The 19,661-nt window shown below is 38.4% G+C and overlaps 1 protein-coding gene across 20 annotated transcripts in view; it reads left to right on the top strand.

Moving 5' to 3' along the window:
• MGA (MAX dimerization protein MGA) overlaps positions 1-19,304 on the top strand; it is a 132,071-nt gene extending 112,767 nt beyond the window's left edge. For 12 of the 20 annotated variants that reach the window (XM_019725430.2, XM_019725431.2, XM_019725434.2 and 9 more), the window contains 9 exons: positions 2,370-2,660; positions 2,827-4,307; positions 7,194-7,324; positions 9,655-9,706; positions 11,620-11,826; positions 12,679-12,790; positions 13,071-13,304; positions 14,472-14,648; positions 15,515-19,304. In XM_019725430.2, coding sequence (XP_019580989.2) covers positions 2,370-2,660; positions 2,827-4,307; positions 7,194-7,324; positions 9,655-9,706; positions 11,620-11,826; positions 12,679-12,790; positions 13,071-13,304; positions 14,472-14,648; positions 15,515-16,791 — 3,962 coding nt within the window. In that variant the 3' untranslated portion in view covers positions 16,792-19,304. Of the gene's footprint in view, positions 1-2,369; positions 2,661-2,826; positions 4,308-7,193; positions 7,325-9,654; positions 9,707-11,619; positions 11,827-12,678; positions 12,791-13,070; positions 13,305-14,471; positions 14,649-15,514 lie in introns of those variants that run through there. The other 8 variants (XM_019725436.2, XM_019725443.2, XM_019725438.2 and 5 more) reach the window with 4 other exon arrangements.
• Positions 19,305-19,661: the final 357 nt, after the last annotated feature.

The raw sequence follows: 19,661 nt of genomic DNA, 5'->3' as shown, positions 1-19,661 counted from the left end.
TAGTTAGACATTTAAACCCCTCATATCCCAGCCCCAAGCTACTACTCCTCCAACGTCTTATATAGCTATTACAATACCATCGATTGTCTTCCCTATGTTGTACTCCACATCCTGTGACTATATATACCTATATATTTAGTTATAGTTGACATTCAATATTATTCTACTTCAGCTCTTCAGGTGTACAGTGCATTAGTCTGGCATCTACACAGTCTATGACGTGATCCCCTTGATAAGTCCAGTGCCCATCTGGCACCTTACGTGATCTTTACAACATTGTTGATTATATTCCTCATACTGTATTATCAATTTGTATTTCTTAATGCCTTCACCTTTTTCACCCTGTCCCCCAACACCCCTCCCATCTATCACCCTAAGATCTAGTACCCATCTGACACCATACATAGTTATTATAATATGGCTGACTATATTCCTTATGCTATACCCTGCATCCCTGTATATCAACCAATTTGTACTTCTTAATCCCTTCCCCTTGCACTCATCCTTAACCTTCCTCCCGTCTTAAAGAAGTCCCTCTAAGAGTCCTTGTAATACTGGTTTGGTGGTGATGAACTCCTTCATTTTTGTCTTGTCTGGGAAACTTTTTATCTGTTCTTCAGTTCTAAATGACAGCCTTGCTGGGTAGAGCAATCTTGGTTGTATGTCGTTGCTTTTCATCACTTGGAATATTTCCTTCTTACCTGCTACTCCCTTCTTGCCTGCAAAGTTTCTGTTGAGAAATCAGCTGACAGCCTTATGGGGGCTCCCTTGTGGGTAACTAACTGCTTTTCTCTTGCTGCGTGTAAGATTCTTCCTTTGTATTTAACCTTTGGTGTTTTAATTATGATATGTCTTGATGTTGGCCTCTTTGGGTTTATCTTGTTTGGGACTCTCTGTGCTTCCTGTACTTGTACATACAAGCACATTTCCTTCACCAGGTTAGGGAAGTTTTGGTTCGTTATTTTTCCAAATAGGTTTTCAGTTCCTTGCTGTCTCTTTTCTTCTTCTGGTACCCCTATAATGCGAATGTTGGTACGCTTGATATTGTCCTGGAAACCCCTTAAACTCTCCTCAATTTTGGGGGTTCTTTTTTCTTTTTGCTGTTCTGGTTGGGTCTTTTCTGCTACCTGGTCTTCTACATTGCTGGTTGGATCCTCTGCTTATCCAATCTACTGTTGATTCCCTGTAATATATTCTTCATAATATATTCTTCATTTACATTATTGTATCCTTTATTTCTGACTGGTTCTTTTTGATGGTTTCCATCTCCCATTTTTATGCCTCCTATCTCTCTGTTGAAGTTCTCCCTGAGATCATTGAGCATTCTTATAACCAGTGTCAGGAACTCTGCGTCTGATAGATTGCTTATCTCCATTTCGCTTAGTTCTTTTTCTGGAGCTTTGCTCTGTTCTTTTATTTGGGACATGTTTCTTTGTCTCCCCATTTTGGCTACCTCCCTGTGTTTGTTTCTATGTATTAGGTAGTGCTGCTATGTCTCCTGGTCTTAGTAGAGTGGCCTTATGTAGTAGGTGTGTGTGGGGTTCAGTGACGCAGTCTTTCTGGTCACCCGAGCCATGCGCTCCAGGTGTGTCCTTTGTGTGGGTTATATGTGCCCTCCTCTTGTAGTTGAGCCTTGGTTGATAATTGCACATCAGTGTGAGGGACTGACCCTTGGGCTCACTGGTTGTGAGGACTGGCCTTGACTACAGTGGCAGTGTTGTTGTGCAGGGGCTGACCCTACAGAGCAGGATCTGCTGCAGCAGGACTCTGGTGCCTGCCCAATCCGCCCCTTACATGTGTCATACTTGGAGGTGGCTAGGTGATGCTCCAGCTCGTTTTAAAGCTGGCCACTGGGGGTGCCAGCCCCAGAACCACCTTGGAGGGGATCCGCTGTAGGCCTACTTCAGCCACAGCCCGTGCCCCCCCCCCGGGACCAGCCAACGGGAGCCAGAGAGAAATCCGCAGATGTCTGCCGCCCGTGCTGTGCTTGGAAGCACCTAGAGAGGCCAAGCCATGAACCTAGGCCGGCTGCTATTAGTGCCGGCTTAGGCCTGCTCAGCCAGAAGTACAGGACACGCTCAAGCCAGATGCTGCTTGTCTGGGTTTCGCGAAAGTCGGCTTTTGCTTTCTTTTCTCACCACTCTAAATGTAAGGCTCTGCAAAGTTCAGTTAATACTTAGGTTTAAGATAAATTGTTCTTAGCTATAGGACTATTAAGTAGTGTATCATAGAGGTACAGGATTTCACCAACTTTACAATTCAGATTAGAAGTTATTTGTAGCATGGTCAGATCCTATGTCACAATAATTTTTTTCCTAAGTGTGTTAAAGGGAAATTTTGATACTATGTTTCCATTTCCTGTTTTTCAGAAAATGCCCCTCAGATTCCAGTGGCTACTCCACAGGTCCCTCCTAACCCAGTGAAACGTACTGGGCCTCGATTATTGTTGATTCCAGTGCAGCAGGGTTCTCCTACTCTTAGACCTGTCTCAAACACACAACTTCCAGGACATCGGATGGTCTTGCAGCCTATTAGGAGCCCAAGTGGAATGAACCTGTTTAGGCACCCTAATGGGCAGATTGTCCAGCTCCTCCCTTTGCATCAGCTTCGAGGCTCTAATACCCAGCCCAACTTACAGCCTGTCATGTTTCGGAACCCAGGTATAAAACGAGATCTTTCTTTTGTTGAATCATTTGGCCATATGGTATATAAATATACCAGCATTGGTCTTCTTAGTCACTTAGAGTCACCTGTTCAAAAAGAAAAACATACCTTGAAAGTCTTGATATGGGCAGTGGTGAATTAAAGTTTTCTTTTTCTTACCAGGGTCTGTGATGGGAATCCGGTTACCCACTCCTTCTAAGCCTTCAGAGACTCCACCATCTTCTGCTTCATCCTCTGCTTTCTCTGTTATGAGTCCTGTAATTCAGGCTGTTGGGTCTTCACAAGCAGTGAATGTTTTCACGCAGGCACCATCATTGCTTTCTTCTGGACCTAGTTTTGTGTCTCAGTCTGGTACACTGACCTTGAGGATTTCCCCTCCGGAACCACAAAGCTTTGCAAGTAAAACAGGCTCTGAAACCAAAATAACCTATAGCTCAGGAGGGCAGCCTGTTGGTACAGCCAGCCTCATTCCTCTCCAGTCTGGTAGTTTTGCCTTGTTGCAGCTCCCAGGACAAAAGCCTGTTCCCAGCTCCATTCTTCAACATGTTGCTTCTCTTCAGATGAAGAGAGAATCTCAGAATGCAGACCAGAAAGATGAAATGAACTTTTTAAAAAGAGAACAGGAAACAAAGAAGGCCCTACAGTCAGAAGGGGAAGCTGTAGACTCTGAGGCTAATGTAATAAAGCAAAACTCAGGAGCTGTTGCCTCAGAAGAAACCCTGAATGATTCTTTGGAAGATGGGGGTGATCATTTAGATGAAGAATCCCTTACAGAAGAAGGTCCTGCAACTGCTGAATCTTCTAAGCACTCCTGTATCACTGGGTCACACACAAATGAAGACTATAAAGATGTTGAGGAAGATGGGATTAGGAATCATGACAGTTCCAAAGAAAAACTGACTGTTCTAGAAATTAAGACCATTTCTGAAAAAGCCAGCAATGTGACAGTCCACAGTATAAGCAATGTGAAAGTGGAACAGCAGAAAGGCTTAGATAGTCCAGAGGAAAAATCAAATGAATTTCCCGTCGTCTCTAAGGAAGAATGTAAATTTGAATATTCAGGGAGCATAGTTGTGGAGCATCAATCTAATCCACAGCCAGAGGCCAAGGAGAAAGTATGTGGAGGTGCTGTGAGGGACATTAGGGAGAGATGGAGAAAACACCTGAAGGGCCCAATGACCCGGAAATGTGTTGGAATTTCACAAGAATGCAAGAAAGAGGCAGATGAACAGTTAATTAAGGAGACTAAGACTTGTCAGGAAAATTCAGATGTGTTTCAACAAGAACAAGACATCTCTGATTTACTTGGAAAAAGCAGAACTACTGAGAATACCAGAGTTTTAAAAACTGAATGTGATTCTTGGAGTAGGATTTCTAGTCCTGCAACCTTCTCCATTATTCCGAGGAGAGCTACAAAAAGGAGCAGAGAGGAAGGACATTTTCAAAGTCACTTACTGCTATCAGAACAGATACAACTAAAGCAGGAAAAGAAGAATGGGCGAAGCAGTGCTGACTTCAGTGTTTTGGATTTGGAAGAAGATGACGAGGAAGATGAGAATGAGAAAACCGATGATTCTGTTGATGAGATTGTGGATGTTGTTTCTGACTACCAGAGTGAGGAGGTTGAGGATGTAGAAAAGGTGGTGAGCTCATTTTTGTTGTGGCTGAAACCTCAAGGATTTAAATGATTTATTAGAGACAGTATCTTTTCCAGAAGATCACTAAGACCTTGATACATTCAGTTGAATGCCTAGATTTAGATCACGATGAAATGACTTGGTAGTTTTTAGGCTGTGTCAGTCCGGTAACATTTATTGAGCTTATACTGTTCTTTGAGACTTGTCTGATGTCATGGAAAGGCTGGCTTACGCCTTTGGGGGATAGATGCTCGAGAGTCCCTGTCACGTTAGATTTAAAGAAAAAATAAAAGAAATCCTGAAACCACTAGTCCCATTTGGTCCCAGTTAGTTTTTTTGACAGTTTCTATCTAAAGTGATTATAGGTTATCTGGTAGAGATATAAGAAACGGACTGGGTGACCTTAGAACTGGGGGAGAAGTTACCTACCTGCATTTAGAGAGATATTGTTCTTTTTGGAGAAAAATGGAAAATACAATTTGTTTTAATATAACTGTGCCCTGAGTTGCTTTTTAGTTATCTCCTAAAATTAAATAATTAGTTTTTAGAATTGAATAATTAGTTTTTAGAACTTTGGTCATCTACGTTTGTAATATGACCTTTATAATTTATGTTTGATGCCATTTTTGTAGACTCCCTATTTAGTGTTGTTTGTACTGAACTAAGTAACTGAGAATCAGGTATGGTATAGGGCATGAATTGGGCAAACTTTTTCTGTAACGGGCCAGATTGTAAATATTTTAGACTTTGCAGGCTAGATGGCTCGCTGCTGCAACGACTCAATTGCTGTTGTAGCATGAAAGCAGCCGTAAACAATAGTAACTGAATGAGTGTAGGAGTTGTGTTCCAGTACAACTTTATTTACCAAAACAGGTGATGGGCTGTGTGATTTACTGACCTCTGACATGGGATCTGCTGTAAATCATAAGGAGATTATAGTTAGCTGCCTGTGTGGGTGCCCTGAAATCTAAGTAAGTCTCTCTCTTCAGGAGCAGATAAAGTGGCCGTCTGCACTGATTGTCATGCAGTTGGTTGTTATAGAATTTCACTTTCTTGAGAGTCATTCAGCCTTTATGCAGATAAAACATAACAAAAAGATTAGTATTTTAAAACTAAAATGTTTAGCTATTTTAATGTTTCTGTGTTAATTATTTCTGTACCTCAGTTGTCTCATTTGTAAAACAAGGATCTAGCTGTACAATTGGATGATTCTGTAGCATTTGCCGCAGTGTCCTATCTCGAGCCTAATCCTTTTTGAGGAGAGATAACCTGTAGGTAGCTGAAGGATCTGAATTCATTGAGTTTAGTAAGAGTTACATTGCAGATTTTCTTGCGCTTTTTGCAGTCTCCCATTGTAAGGCAGCCTGGTTAAGCATCAGACCAAAACCAGTCCAACTTTAAAACCAGTGAAAACTATTGCTGTAGTAGAACTGACTTACTAGAACCTTTAGAGTGTCATGATCACACAGGGCGGCATTGCTTGAATTTCCTAATAGGGAATCTGACATACAACAAAGTATGTTGACCTTTTTTAATTAAAGTAATGGCAGTATATTAAAATATCTCTAAAACCTAAATTCTATATTGTATTTATGTACATGTATACACCTATGATATCTTTATGCTTGGGATTAGCATTATATTGGAATAGTGTAAGGAAAGTTGTGAGTAGCCTATAAATCATCCATTGTGACTTTTATTGGATATTTACAAAGCCCGAAGTTAAAGCCATGCAATGCAGTAGGCAGACATTATTCAGTTTTATTAGATTGTTGCTAAAGTAATTGTGGTTTTTGCAGTTGTTTTTAACCTTTTAAACTGCAATTATTTTTGCACCAACCTAATACTATTATAAAGCATCTACCTACATTACTATTCAGACTCTTTAGATTCTATTGTGACTTCATGATTTAGCTTCCTAGAGTTAATTATAATATACATTGTTTACATTGTTTAAATTTAATATATGTTGGTTAAATTGTGCTTAAATTGGGGAACATAAATGATGGCTTGCATTTAGTGTCTTACCAACCTTATGGAGCATATAATTTGGGGGTAAGTAACTTTTCCAACAGGTTTCATCATAGAATTATTAAGGTGATGGGGATGCTTCATCTGAGTTGTGCCTCGCTAGTGCAGTATAATTATAGATAACATACTTCCTGTTTAGTTTCTGGCATAGTAAACACTACTTTTAAAGGTGGACTTAAAAATATCTGCATATCTCAATCTATATATTGTTACATAAAATATACAGTGAGTTTCTGTGACAGGTGCTCAATAAATGCTTACTGATTGACTCATTTTTGTGGTGTAATAAGCAAGTAGAGCAAGCCTGGGCTTCTTTTGAAATCTAAAATTCTTCAAAAGCTCTCATTTTGTGGGATTGAGAGACTTAGAAGATTGGGCTATGTTATATTTCCATATCTTCCTTGAATATGTTTTTGTGAGAGTCTGATAGGAGGTTAGCCACGAAGCACTCTTAAAAGAACCTGAATTGTGCTCCTTTTCACTTTCCCCCTTGCCAAATTTTAATTTACTGGTATTTCATCTTAAGATTTATGCAGCTTTACTATTCTGTACCTGAATTTTGTCCACTAGAAATAACATTGCAGTATCACTACAGCTTTTGGGGGACTTTGTTCAGTCAAATGATGTCTGTTTAATATATATCTATGATTTATAATCTAGTTCTTGGTTGTTAACTCCAGCCGTATGTTGCTTTATGAGTTAATTCCTTATGATTAATTAACAAGTTTAGCATTATCAGTACTCAAGGTATAAGACCAATGCATGGCACTGGTTGGTTTTATAAAGGGGCACATTCATTTGAAAAGTGTAGGTGTGCTTGCTTTCCAGTACTTTATTTACTATTGGAATGCTGTGTTTCAGAATAACTGTGTAGAATTCACCGAGGACGACGACGAACAGGTGGACATCGAGACGGTGGACGAGCTCTCCGAGGAGATTCGTGGGGCCCACGTGAAGGGCACAGCTGCCCACACACAGACTTTTAAACAGCCGTAAGTCTTCATTCTCTTTGGATTGTTGTTGTTTTTGAACCTTAAACAAAACTGTTCTGTTAGGAGCTCTGGGTAAGTGACTAGGTGCCTTTATTCCTCTAGGTTTTTTTCTGGTTAATAAATGAGGAGAGAAGCTGAAATGCAGAGATAATTAACCTGCCTTGGTTGTTACTAGGAGACATTGTGTAACTGTCAGTAACGTATGCTTTTGGAGACTGACACATTGGTATTAAAATATTAGTTTTGCTAGTTTGTACCTATTCATCCTTGGGCAAAGTCTTTAAAAATCTCTCTGAATCTTAGATTCTTTACGAATGAAATGAGGAAAATGCCACCATTTGAAGTGTTAAGTGAGATATTAATATGTAAGTAGTATAACTGACATGAGTGAACTGCTCAACAAAGGTTTGTTCCTTTATCTTTTAAGAATAAGGCATTAAATTCTAAATTTGGTTACTTTACTAGCTGAACAGGTTGGATACAGTTAGGAAAATTTTCCTACCTGTTCAGCTGATGAGATGAACATATAGAGGACATGATAATTTGCTCAGGAAAATTTATTCCCTTTTCTCTGTTAGTGAGTGAGCCTTGTATTGATTAGGGATTGGGGTATGAGAGAAGGAAGGGAAAGAAGATATGATTTCTTACTTTGTGCCAGACATTGTGCTTTTCCTGTTATCTCATTAACCACCATATAAAGTAGCAGTGAGTTGAGAGAGTGCTTCTGTATCCCTAGTGATGCTGTGATGGTTGAAGTAGGGCCGGGGAGGTAGTCCTAGTCGTTTTCTTCTCTCCAGAGCTAGTTGGATGTTAAATTGAAAGAGTTTAAATCTCTTAAAAACTTAATTAGACTTGTTTAGCAGTATTGGCTAGATATAAGTTCAGCGTAATAAAATTGAATTCCTAAACAATAGCAACAAACAAAAAATGTAATCTAAAAACTGACATTTATAATAGTAATAGGAAAAAACTGGGACTATTAACAGAAGTTGCACAAGACTTTTATAAAATGTTATTAAAAGGCATTGAAGAAGAATTCACTAAATGGAGAGTTACCGTGTTAATGGACTGAAATAATGGAGGGCCAAGAATAACCAGTACACAAAGAGCACACACTGTTGTAAAGGAGCAGATTGTTAAGAATTTAAAAATTTTTTGTCAACCAGAACACCATGAAGACAGTGAAAAGGCAAACTCAGACTGTGAAGAAAATAGTTGTAATACATGTTTGACAAAGAATTAGTGTCAGGCATATAAAGTAATTGTTATATGTCAGTAAGAAAAAATTGATTCAGTTAGAAAAGTAAGTATTGGATATCCCAGGCAATTCACAGAAGAGGAAATCTGGATGGCTAGTAAGCAATGCACATTTGTTCAACCTCACAAATGATTTGGGAAATGCTAATTAAAACGCAATGACTTTATCAATTTATACCCGTAAGATTGGCAAAATTAAGATTTTTGATACTGCTATCTAGTTGTGGAGCCCTCGGAACATACTACAGGTGGGGGGGTCTAACCGTTAGAAGCGCTTTGGAGAGCAGTTTGCCAGCACTAAAGTTGAAGAACTGCATGCCTTTCTCTTCCACCATCCACTCCACTCCTACGTGTGTACCCTAGAAAAGCGCACACGTATGTACAAGGGGTCGTGCATGGGATTGTTCTTTATAGCATTGGGAAAATGTGGAAGCAATCTAAGTTACTAGCATTCTGAAAAAATAAATTTTGGAAAATTCGCACTTTGGTGTACTATATATATGGCAGTTAAAATAATTGAACTAGAATTATATATATATGTCAACATGTCTCTTACGTAATATTGAGCAAACCACATCAGTTAAAGAAAGATACACTATATGTAATATAAAATCTTTAAAGTGCTACATAATATTGTCTGTGTAGGGATACGTCCTACATTCCTAGTAAAACTAAAGATGTACATGGTAAACTCAGCTTGGGAGTGTTTACCTATGAGAAGAAAGGAAATGTGATTGGGTGGGCTGCATGTAGGATCCTCCTATATTTTTTAGAGGTTTTTCAAGCTAGGTGGTAGATAACTGGATGTTCATTATATGTTTGTTTTTACAGTTTTGTATGTCTGAAATGTTTTGTGATTGAAAAAAGTAATTTGTAGTTTTAGGGACTATTTGGACAGTTTCTTAGAGAAAACAGTATATTGTTGAATAAATCATATTGCCACATACCAGACCATGGAGAAAAGCTGGTTATAAGTTAGATAATTTGGGATGGTTTGGTTTAATACAGCTGTGAAAATAGGTCTTAGATTACTGAATTTCAGTAAGACATCGGAAAATACTGTCTTTATCTAGGTGCCGTACCCATATCTCTTCAGATGAAAAAGCTGCTGAAAGAAGTCAAAAGGTATTTATAATATACTTAATGATAATTAGTCATTTAAAATTGATACATTTGTCCTTAGGGTTAAAAACTACATTAGCTATATTAGATATTCTTACCAGTAAGCTAATATAATCAGCTTTTTTCCCTTTAATGAAATTACACTATTGTTTTTTTCCTCTTAATTCTCTGTTACCCCCAGATGATAAAATAATTTAGAAGAATTAAAATGGATATGGCGTTTATGAAAATTGATGTGTGCTTATCAGTTTTCATAAAACTCCATATCCATTTTAATCCTATAAACTAATGATGTGATGTAAAACAAACTGGCATTCTTCCTTGTCTAGGCTCATGATGTTTAGTGACCTGAAAAATTAATTATTCTCTGAAATGATGGCTAGCAATTTAAGGAGCCATGAAATTATAAACTTTTGATTTTATTAATGTATTCACTGTATGATATCATGGTACCATAATTAATCATGGTTTTCTCTTTGTCCTAACGCTGAAAATTGAAGAGAGTTTGGTTATTTAAATAATTTTCTACTTGTTATTGTCTTTTTAATTTAAGAGATAAGCACAGTGATGGAGATTGGGTTGAGCTGGAGGGTGGTATTCAGGTCCTTTCAAAAACCACTGGGTGATTAGTCTGGTTTTGGGGATCATCTGATACATATTTACATGCATATAGTCATTTTGTATATATTATTGTATTTTTTCATTCATCCTAAAGCATTCTTCAGATATAAGAATTTCATAATAGCTTGTTTACATAGTCCATTGTTTTTGTACCCTAATTATTACATGCAAATTATTTGTAGAGTTTTGATATATTTACACTTGGTGTTAGTTTTCTTTATTCTCCCATACTATACTAATGCTCAGTGAATTTAATTTCAGAAAGACAGTGATTTTATATAAGAATTTTGGAGTACTAGCAGGGTTATGATAAAGGCAAACAGTGTTAGATAATACGGAAGACAATTAGAAACATCAGCGGGGGGAAAAACACAAAACCAAGAAACTGTAGAAAACAGGAAATGTAGTTACTCACTTTGAGTAGTATTCACATTGCCATAATAGGGTAGCCACTGGTAATAATTTAAAAAAATTTTTATAATCTGAACAAAGTATGGAAGACTTAATTTCAATCTTCAAAAATGTTTAAGTACAGATGACAGGTTACGAAGTGAAAGAGGGAAGAAAAATAAGGGGAAGGATAATGAGTGCTGATACCGTATTTTACAAAGAGAAACTGTTGATGAATTAAGGGATTGAAACAATTACATTCAAGTTGCAAAGGAGTCAATAAAAGAACTAAAATTAATGATATATCTATATTAGGATGATTAGGGGTGGTGAGATGTGATATGAGAGGGGTGTGAGCTAAATCCTCTTCTGTGTAGCAGGAAGTAAATAGATAGCATTGAAAATTGAAAAGAATAAGCTTACAGTACTGTTTTGTTTTTGTTTTAATTTAAATAAAGATGTAAGAACCAGAAAAAGCATCTAAAAGCATCAAAAAGTGGTTGTTTCTGAAGACCCATGTACAAGTTCAGGGCATAGCTGCTTTTCATTAAAAGCCTTTTAAATGTTTCTATTTAAAACCCTATATGTATCTGTTCTTTATAGTAAACAATTTTAAAAATTGAAATGTAATAAATAGAAAGGAAGCCTAAGGCATCCTGAGGGTCAAGAAAGACTTTTCTGAAAAATGCAAAGTTTGAGTTTTAAATGATAACTTAAGAATTAACACTGTTGAAGTTCAATTGGGAGGAAGGATAGACAGTCGTGGTAAGATGACTAATTGAGAGGCTGTTATGATAGTCCCGACAGAAGATGGCAGGTGTCTGATACAGAGCAATGCCATTTGGGATGGAGGAAGAGGGAAGGTAGATGTGAGATATTTAAGTGGCAATCTTTTGTTTGGACAGGCTCCACCAATGCCTCTAAAACTGAAGCCTGATTATTGGAGTGAAAAACTACAGAAAGAAGCAGAAGCTTTTGCTTATTATCGCCGGACACACACTGCTAATGAGCGGCGCCGGCGTGGTGAAATGAGGGATCTCTTTGAGAAACTGAAGATCACATTGGGATTACTTCATTCTTCCAAGGTTTCCAAAAGTCTCATTCTTACTAGGGTAAGTGTTCTGTGTAAATGACAAATAAGAGCTTGACTAAGAGAATATTCTAGAAATGTTAGGAGAAGAGAAAACATTACCATATGAGGGAGATTGAGATAGTGCTGTATTTATCTCAATACAGCTAAAGGCCCAATAAGTCCTTTAGGGGGAAAAGTCCCTAAGTTGAGTCAGAGTAGCTTTTCATTGAAAGTCAGATTTTTAATCTGCTGAGTTATCCCTCCTTCAAATAAAGTCAGAAACCCTGGTAAGCTCTGTTTAGCACAATGTCTTTACATTGGTGTTCTCCGTAGCATTTAGAAAAGTTTATCACAGTGAAAAGCACAACATAAGTGAATTTTAACATACTTCTTATGTATGTCAATATCATTGACAGTCATTTTTAAAAGAAAATCTGAAATATTCAAGGTAGCAGAAGTTTTAAGTTTGCACGTAGAGTATCTAAGGTAATTTCATTTAAATTGCTTTTAAAGTAGAAGTTGGAGGAGTAAAAGGCAAGCATTCATATCCCTCTAGAACAAAGTTATTTCATCCAGATTTTACTAGAAGATAATTTTAAAGTTTATTATTAAAATCTAAGCAGAATGAAATGTTTTGTATCTCCTTACAGTAGTTGGAACACCTGTTAACCACTCAGTGACACTTTTTGGAAATACGTATCCCTAGAAGTGTAAGCCAGAAAACCTGTAGTTAAAAAAAAAATTCTAAAACATTAAGAATTCTTTTAATGGCATTAATAAAGTTCTCTAAAATATTAGATTAAATTTTTTTCCATTAAAGAAATTGTGTAGGCCTCATCCATTTTTAGGAAAGAGGGAATTGATTGACATGATATTATTATTTCTCTTCTAGGCATTCAGCGAAATTCAGGGACTAACAGATCAGGCAGACAAGTTGATAGGACAGAAAAATCTCCTGACTCGCAAACGGAATATTTTGATACGGAAAGTATCATCTCTTTCAGGTGAGATATGTGAATGATCTCTGGTAAAGCGTATAATAACAGCTTAGTGAAGAGAAATCCTCAGCTCTTTCAGATACTACTTAGTTTAAAGCTTGATTCCCAGAGTTAACAGCAGAGTTATCTTTTCACTGGGTGGGATATTTCTTCTGGATTATAAACACTCTTACCTTCCATAGTTTTGGGGAATATAGTTAAATCAACTGGATTTCAGTTGACTCTATTTCTCATTATTATGTGGGGTCATATAGAGAGTGACAATTTATTCCCTGTCAACCTATAGGTAAGACAGAAGAAGTGGTCCTGAAGAAGCTAGAGTATATTTATGCAAAACAACAAGCACTAGAGGCACAAAAAAGAAAAAAGAAGATGGGATCAGATGAGTTTGATGTGTCTCCCAGGACTAGCAAACAGCAGGAAGGATCTTCTGCATCATCTGTAGATCTTGGACAGATGTTTATAAATAACAGAAAGGGGAAACCTTTGATTCTTTCCAGAAAAAGAGACCAGGCCACAGGTAGGAGGGACATTCTTTGCTTTCCTTAATGTAGATGAGCATCAGTTCAGTGGACTGAACATCTTGTGGCCATAATTTTAGTTTTAATTGAATGAATTAAATATAAATACAGGTTGTATAAAAAGTAGAGCATTACATTAGGTTTTCGTTTCTAGCTTTCACCCTCAAGCAAATCTTAAGAAGTTACCAGTCATGGTAACATTTAAGACCTACTTCTGATAGCAGTCTACAGTCATGTTTTTTCCTCTAGTGTTTCATGGTTTTTTAGGCTGCCATCTTTTCAGACTTTATATATGAACTCTTGATTTCCCTGCACTTCTGCTCATGAGTTGAGGAATTTTTATCTCTAGCTGAGATAAATAAATAGGAAATTAAAAAATATGTATTTTTGTTGAATCAAGCTCTATTTTCCATCAGGTTGCCTATCAGTGAATTGCCTATTAGTAAATTGGTTTTAACTTATGGCTCTCCTATCTTGATTTTGGAAGTGAGGCTGTATTGATTTTACAGTACTTGTTTATGTACTTAGAAGATGGCATATCCTTTTTTACTCTTTGGATAGCCCAGTGCATGAATCAGGAAATCTATTAAATCAACTAAAAAAGTAGTGATGAATACTGAAATATGAGTTAGTTTTAACATTGCAGAATCAAGTGATATTTTTGCCAAGAAAGGATTTTAATGATCATTTAGTCCCTTTACCTCATTTCACAGATGGAAACACTGAGGTCTAGAAACATGACGTAATTTGTTAGAGGTTTATAGGAAAGCAAGCCGAGGGATAGAATTGTGTGTGCCTTTACCTAGGTTCAGCCTCAAGGCTATCAGAAGCATTCCCTTGAAAAAGTAGTTCCGTAGCTCTGTTCCTCGGCAGTAGGAAATTCTGTTCATTAGAAAGATCAGTGGACAGGTAACCATTATTCTGAGAAGTGGTTCAGAAAATAAATTCCAACTTGAGGTTCTCTAACTAAATTTGAAATTTATTTCTTGCCTCTTAAGTCAGTATGTAGTTTTGGGGTGTCTCCTAGACTCCTAGGCTATACTAGCATTAGTTGGTAATGCTAGTTACCAACTAGCATTAGTTGGTAATGCTAGTTGCCAACTAGCATCTTCTCTGAGTTGAAGATTTTTTTTTTATCATTAACTAATTTCTGATCTTCCTTACAGAAAATACCTCACCCTCTAACACTCCACACACCTCTGCCAACATCGTGATGACTCCACAAGGGCAATTGCTCACCTTAAAAGGTCCCCTGTTCTCAGGACCAGTGGTAACTGTTCCTCCTGCTCTCTTAGAAGCAGATCTGAAGCCTCAAGTTGCCAACAGTGCTGTGACCCAGTCAGGTATGTCATAGGTGTTGTCCCCTGGATAGTGAAAAAGAAGTATTCCCGGTATCTCACAGTGACGGAAAGCCTGTGAATGTGTTCTGTAACGATGAAGAGCTATTGGATTCGCATGTGCCTTGGTAAGAGATAACCCTCTTTTTAGAACACATTTGGCTCCATCTGCGGTATTATTGATTGATCTTTTTTACCTGGGATTGGGAACTATTTTGTGATCTCTAGTCATTTAAGTAGGAAAGGAACTGAAAAGATGTGAGAGTACAAGGAAGATGAGGAGTTACTTTTTTTTGTGCTAATAAATATTTGTCAATTTTGTGTTGTGCTCAGGTGGTACACTCCCACATTACCAGACTGATTCCGTTTGAGCACCACTTGCTTTTGGGGATAAGGGGTAGAGTTGAAAACGAGTCTCACTGTGATGATTTAGATTCTAGTCACCTAAATTTCTATTAAGGTTAAAAAGGTATCCATATTAATCTAATACTGCTAAATCCATTTTGGAGGAGTCATTCTTTCTCTTACAATTCTGCCTATAAAGCTTCATTTTTCCCTCAGAATAGCAGCTAATTGGGTGAACAGATTGAAGGTGCATGTCTGCCTCAGCATAAAGAATTAACTTGGGGAGCATTTCTATGAAATAATTAAATAGAGCTCATTAATGATGGAATATCAAAGAATCTTTCAGTTAGGTTTTACCTGTTATCTTGTTAGGTTAGGTCCATAATTTGAAGAACTAATATTTCCTTTCATCCTTTTGATAAAAGTAGACTGGTGACTTTTAACTACAATTCCCCGAGATGGTCATTGAGTATGAATGAGAGAGATGCTTACTGCTGTAGATCTAAATGAACTTTTCTCCCCCCCAGAAAATGACGACTTATTCATGATGCCAAGAATTGTTAATGTGACATCACTGGCCACAGACGGAGGTTTGGTAGATATGAGTGGCAGCAAATACTCTCATGAAGTTCCTGATGGTAAGCCACCTGACCACCTGAAAAACAGTGTCAGGAATGAAGATAACTCCTTTGAAGATTCAGGTAGAATCTCTACGAGAGGCAACCAGAGAGATGGCAGAATGGCACTGAGTCCCACGCAGGTTTTTCTGGCAAATAAAGATTCTGGTTTTCCACAAGTAGTTGATGTTTCCAGTATGCAAGAAGCACAAGAGTTCTTACCCAAAAAAGTTTCTGGTGATATGAGAGGGATTCAGTATAAATGGAAAGAGAGTGAATCAAGACGAGAGAGACTGAAGCCAAAAGAGTCTCCATTTCATAAATTAAAGATGAAAGATCTCAAAGACTCCAGCATAGAGATGGAACTGAGAAAGGTAGCATCAGCTATAGAGGAAGCAGCACTGGATCCCAGCGGACTGCTAACTAACATAGAAGATGAGGATGATACTGATGAGACTCTGACGTCTCTGCTCAATGAGATTGCCTTTCTTAATCAGCAACTAAATGACGACTCTGTTAGCCTGGCAGAACTGCCGAGCTCAATCGATACAGAATTCCCAGGGGATGCTCGACGGGCTTTTATCAGTAAGCTTCCGCCTGGGAACAGAGCGACTTTCCAGGTTGGCCACTTGGGAACTGGTTTGAAAGAGTTGCCTGATGTACAAGGGGAGAGTGACTCTGTGAGTCCCCTCCTCTTGCACTTGGAAGATGATGACTTCTCTGAGAATGAAAAGCAGCTCGCAGAGCCAGCCTCTGAGCCAGATGTCCTTAAGATTGTTATTGACACTGAGATAAAGGATTCCCTTCTTTCCCATCGGAAAGCCAGTGATGGAGGGAAGAGTGCTTCTCGCGTTCCTGCCGAGCCTGAAAGTGTGTCCTCACCCCCCATCCTACACATGAAGGCAGGCCCAGAGAACAGCAGCACAGATACTCTGTGGAGGCCCATGCCAAAGCTGGCACCCCTAGGTTTAAAGGTAGCTAATCCTTCCAGTGACGCAGACAGTCAGAGTCTCAAGGTGATGCCTTGCTTGGCACCTGTAGCTGCCAAAGTTGGGTCAGTTGGACACAAAATAAACTTAACTGGGAGTGACCAGGAATGCCGGGAGAACAAGGTGATGCCTACGCTGGCACCTGTTGTGGCCAAATCAGGCAACTCGGGGGCCTCACCAAGTTCTACAGGGAAATGAACTTACCTATCCTCAGGCAGAGGCCAAGCTGTGAGGGGAAACCTCCTTTCTCTGTTGGCGTCTGTTTATTTGTGTCATGGCGTAGTGATCCTTGGCTCTGGTGCAGTGGCTAATGGTAGAGAAAGGGTTCTGACCTCGTATAAGAAGTTACTACTATGAAATTCTGATCATGTTCAAATGTGTTACCTCATTTGTGGTGCTGGGTCTCTTCATCCTCTTTAAGAAGATGTGATCCATTACTGAACACGAGGTGCCCCTCTTACCCAAGGAATTCATAACAAGATTCTAGATCCATAGTGGTTTCCTAGTTCTTCCCTCCCAGAGAAAAAGCTGCTTGAAACTTTGGACTTGGCTATGGACTGAACTATAGTTGATAGCTGTTGTTTAAGTCTGAAATCCTAGGAATGTAATGCACTCGTGCAGAGGGATCCAGAAAGGATAGTTACTAGTTGGTGTTTCAAGAGTTAGGGGAGAGAGGGATGGGTACCATGGAATACCAAAGTGAAGGACTGTGTGTCATTTAGCAAAATTCTCTTCTTTTATATCCCAGGTAACTTCCATTCTTTCTCCTTGTCAATCAGAATTATCAGTTGAAGCCTTCTGGTAAAGTAGGAATGCTTTTAACTTTTATTACTAAGATAATTATTTTGAGATGTTAAAAAATATGCTAGTTCTCCCTTATTGTCTTTGGGCGTTGAAAAGACTATTTCACAGTACCAGGAATACATATTTTGGAGTTAGGCATAGAGGGAGCCCTCCCCCTTTCACAAATCATGTCATTTAAGAGATAGCTAAAATAAAAAGCATTCCCTTCCCAGACCAGAGACAGTGGCCAAAATGAAAAAAATTGTGGGGCTGGATATTTCCCAAATCAAACCAGCCTCCTGGTGCTTGAAGGTTTCATTCGCTATTACCTGCAGATGATGTCAAGTAAAGGAAAGTCACCGTAGGCACTCTTTACCAGGGAAATAGGCAGTATTTGAATCACAAGATATATTTTTTATTATCTGCTACCATGGATTCAATGATCTGTAGAACTTTTTCACTCATTAGCTGTCAGGGTATGATGGACTGACAGCCTGTAAAGATAAAGATATTTATATTTTTGTATAGTTGTTTTCATAGATTTCTCAAAGGCTGAAGTTTTCAACCTAGAAGATGAGATTTGTATTGAGTATAGAAATGATGTTTCCTATCTAGTTTGTAAATAATCATGGTGCACTTGAGGGGGTCTCTTGAAAACTCCTGGGGGCAAGAATCACTATTCTGAAAATGTATAGACTGGGATTTAGCTGCTGCATTTTGCCTTTCTTAAATAATTATATTTTGGAATGTAACCCATGTTCTGTCTTCATTGACAGGATTTGCTTGTGTTGTGAACACTAACACAAGAGCTTCCAGTGCCTGGGCTGTGCCTGGGTGATGCTATTTCTCCTATATCCCCTGCCGCCTTTATCCCAAATCCCATTCAGCTGATCTTCAGACCTAGGTTGTAAGACCAACTTTGGAATGGTTCTAGCCAGTGAGTTCTTTCTCCCTGGTTGGTTCCCTTCCTAGTAAATCTGGTAATTGATAGATTGAAAAGGATGGAAAAATTTCCTCTGCAAATTGCAGTGGGAACAGATTCCTTGTTGGTTTTGTGCTTGCTCATCTAGCATTCAACCTTCCCTCCTCTAAGGTTACTGAAGGAGCTTGAAGTGGGTAATGAGTGCCCTTCAGCTTTTCATTATCCTCCCACTCCTCTTTACCCAGCAGATTTTAATCAATGCCTTAGCCAAGGAGTCCAGCACCTGTCTTCCCCGCTACTAATTGTCCTTGGAGATGCTAGTACTTTAATCCAGGTATAGCAGTTTCCCATTATTTCCTTGCTTGTCCTGTCCTCATGTTTCCTCCTGACTTCCCAAGGCTCTTGTTAGGCTTTTGAGGGTCAGCCAAGGAACAGACAAGTGAGCGAATAATCCTCAGGAAAAGAAGGACCATTCTGCTCTGAACACTCTTCCCTTTTTTATAGACAAACAGGTAATAATCAGTTCTTTATGGGAAGATATTTGACTCTGTTTATGAGAGATGTACAAAGGTGGAAATGAGAGATGATTCCCGGTGTTCAAGGAAGGCTGCAGATGTCATTACAAACCCCCAAGATAATGGTGTTTTCAAGACCTCTTAGAACTAGGAAGTTATCAGGGCTATTTTGAGGAGGGCTCAGTCTTCAGAACAATCATACAGTTGGACAGAAATTTAAAATCTCCAAAAATTCCTACCTTTAACCTTACCCCAGGAAAAACTGATCTATGAAAATTACATGTGTGATTATGAAAGATGTCGTTGAGTGAGAGGAGTTGAGGAATCGGGAGAATAGTGAGCTCTCACCCTAACTCTGTAAGAAGCATGATCTCAGTAGACCAATAATTCGCCTTTTTATACATCTGTAAATAAATGGAATGTTTTTAAGAATATAATTATGTCAGATTTAGCCTTTTCTTTTGTATATTAAATATATATCTTTCCTTTTCTGCTTTTGAAAAATGACTATTTTTTTAGAAACCTAAGAACAGAAGAAGTTTGGCGAGTGGAAGGCAGAATGTATAAACTTGAAATAAATAAATCTGTTATAATAATTAAAGCAGAACTTGGTGTTGGGAGGTTTGTGCTGAGTTGGAGTAGAGAATCATAATGCCCTGAGACATACCTGAGAGAGGTGCCACTAAAGTTGTTTTATCATAGGGATTCCTTACTGTTTTCAGTTCCCAACATGCCATTTGAGGAAGGTTTTTGGTGTTCTAATCCTTGAAGCATTTTACGTGGAGACTTCAAAATTTTGTACAACTTGACGGCAAGAGTATGTCTCAAGAAATTGTTCTACAATGAAG

This window comes from Rhinolophus sinicus, linkage group LG03, assembly GCF_036562045.2.
Source record: "Rhinolophus sinicus isolate RSC01 linkage group LG03, ASM3656204v1, whole genome shotgun sequence".
Classification (NCBI taxonomy): domain Eukaryota; kingdom Metazoa; phylum Chordata; class Mammalia; order Chiroptera; family Rhinolophidae; genus Rhinolophus; species Rhinolophus sinicus.
Note: the sequence above shows the minus strand (reverse complement) of the source record. Positions and strands in the feature narration are given on the sequence as shown.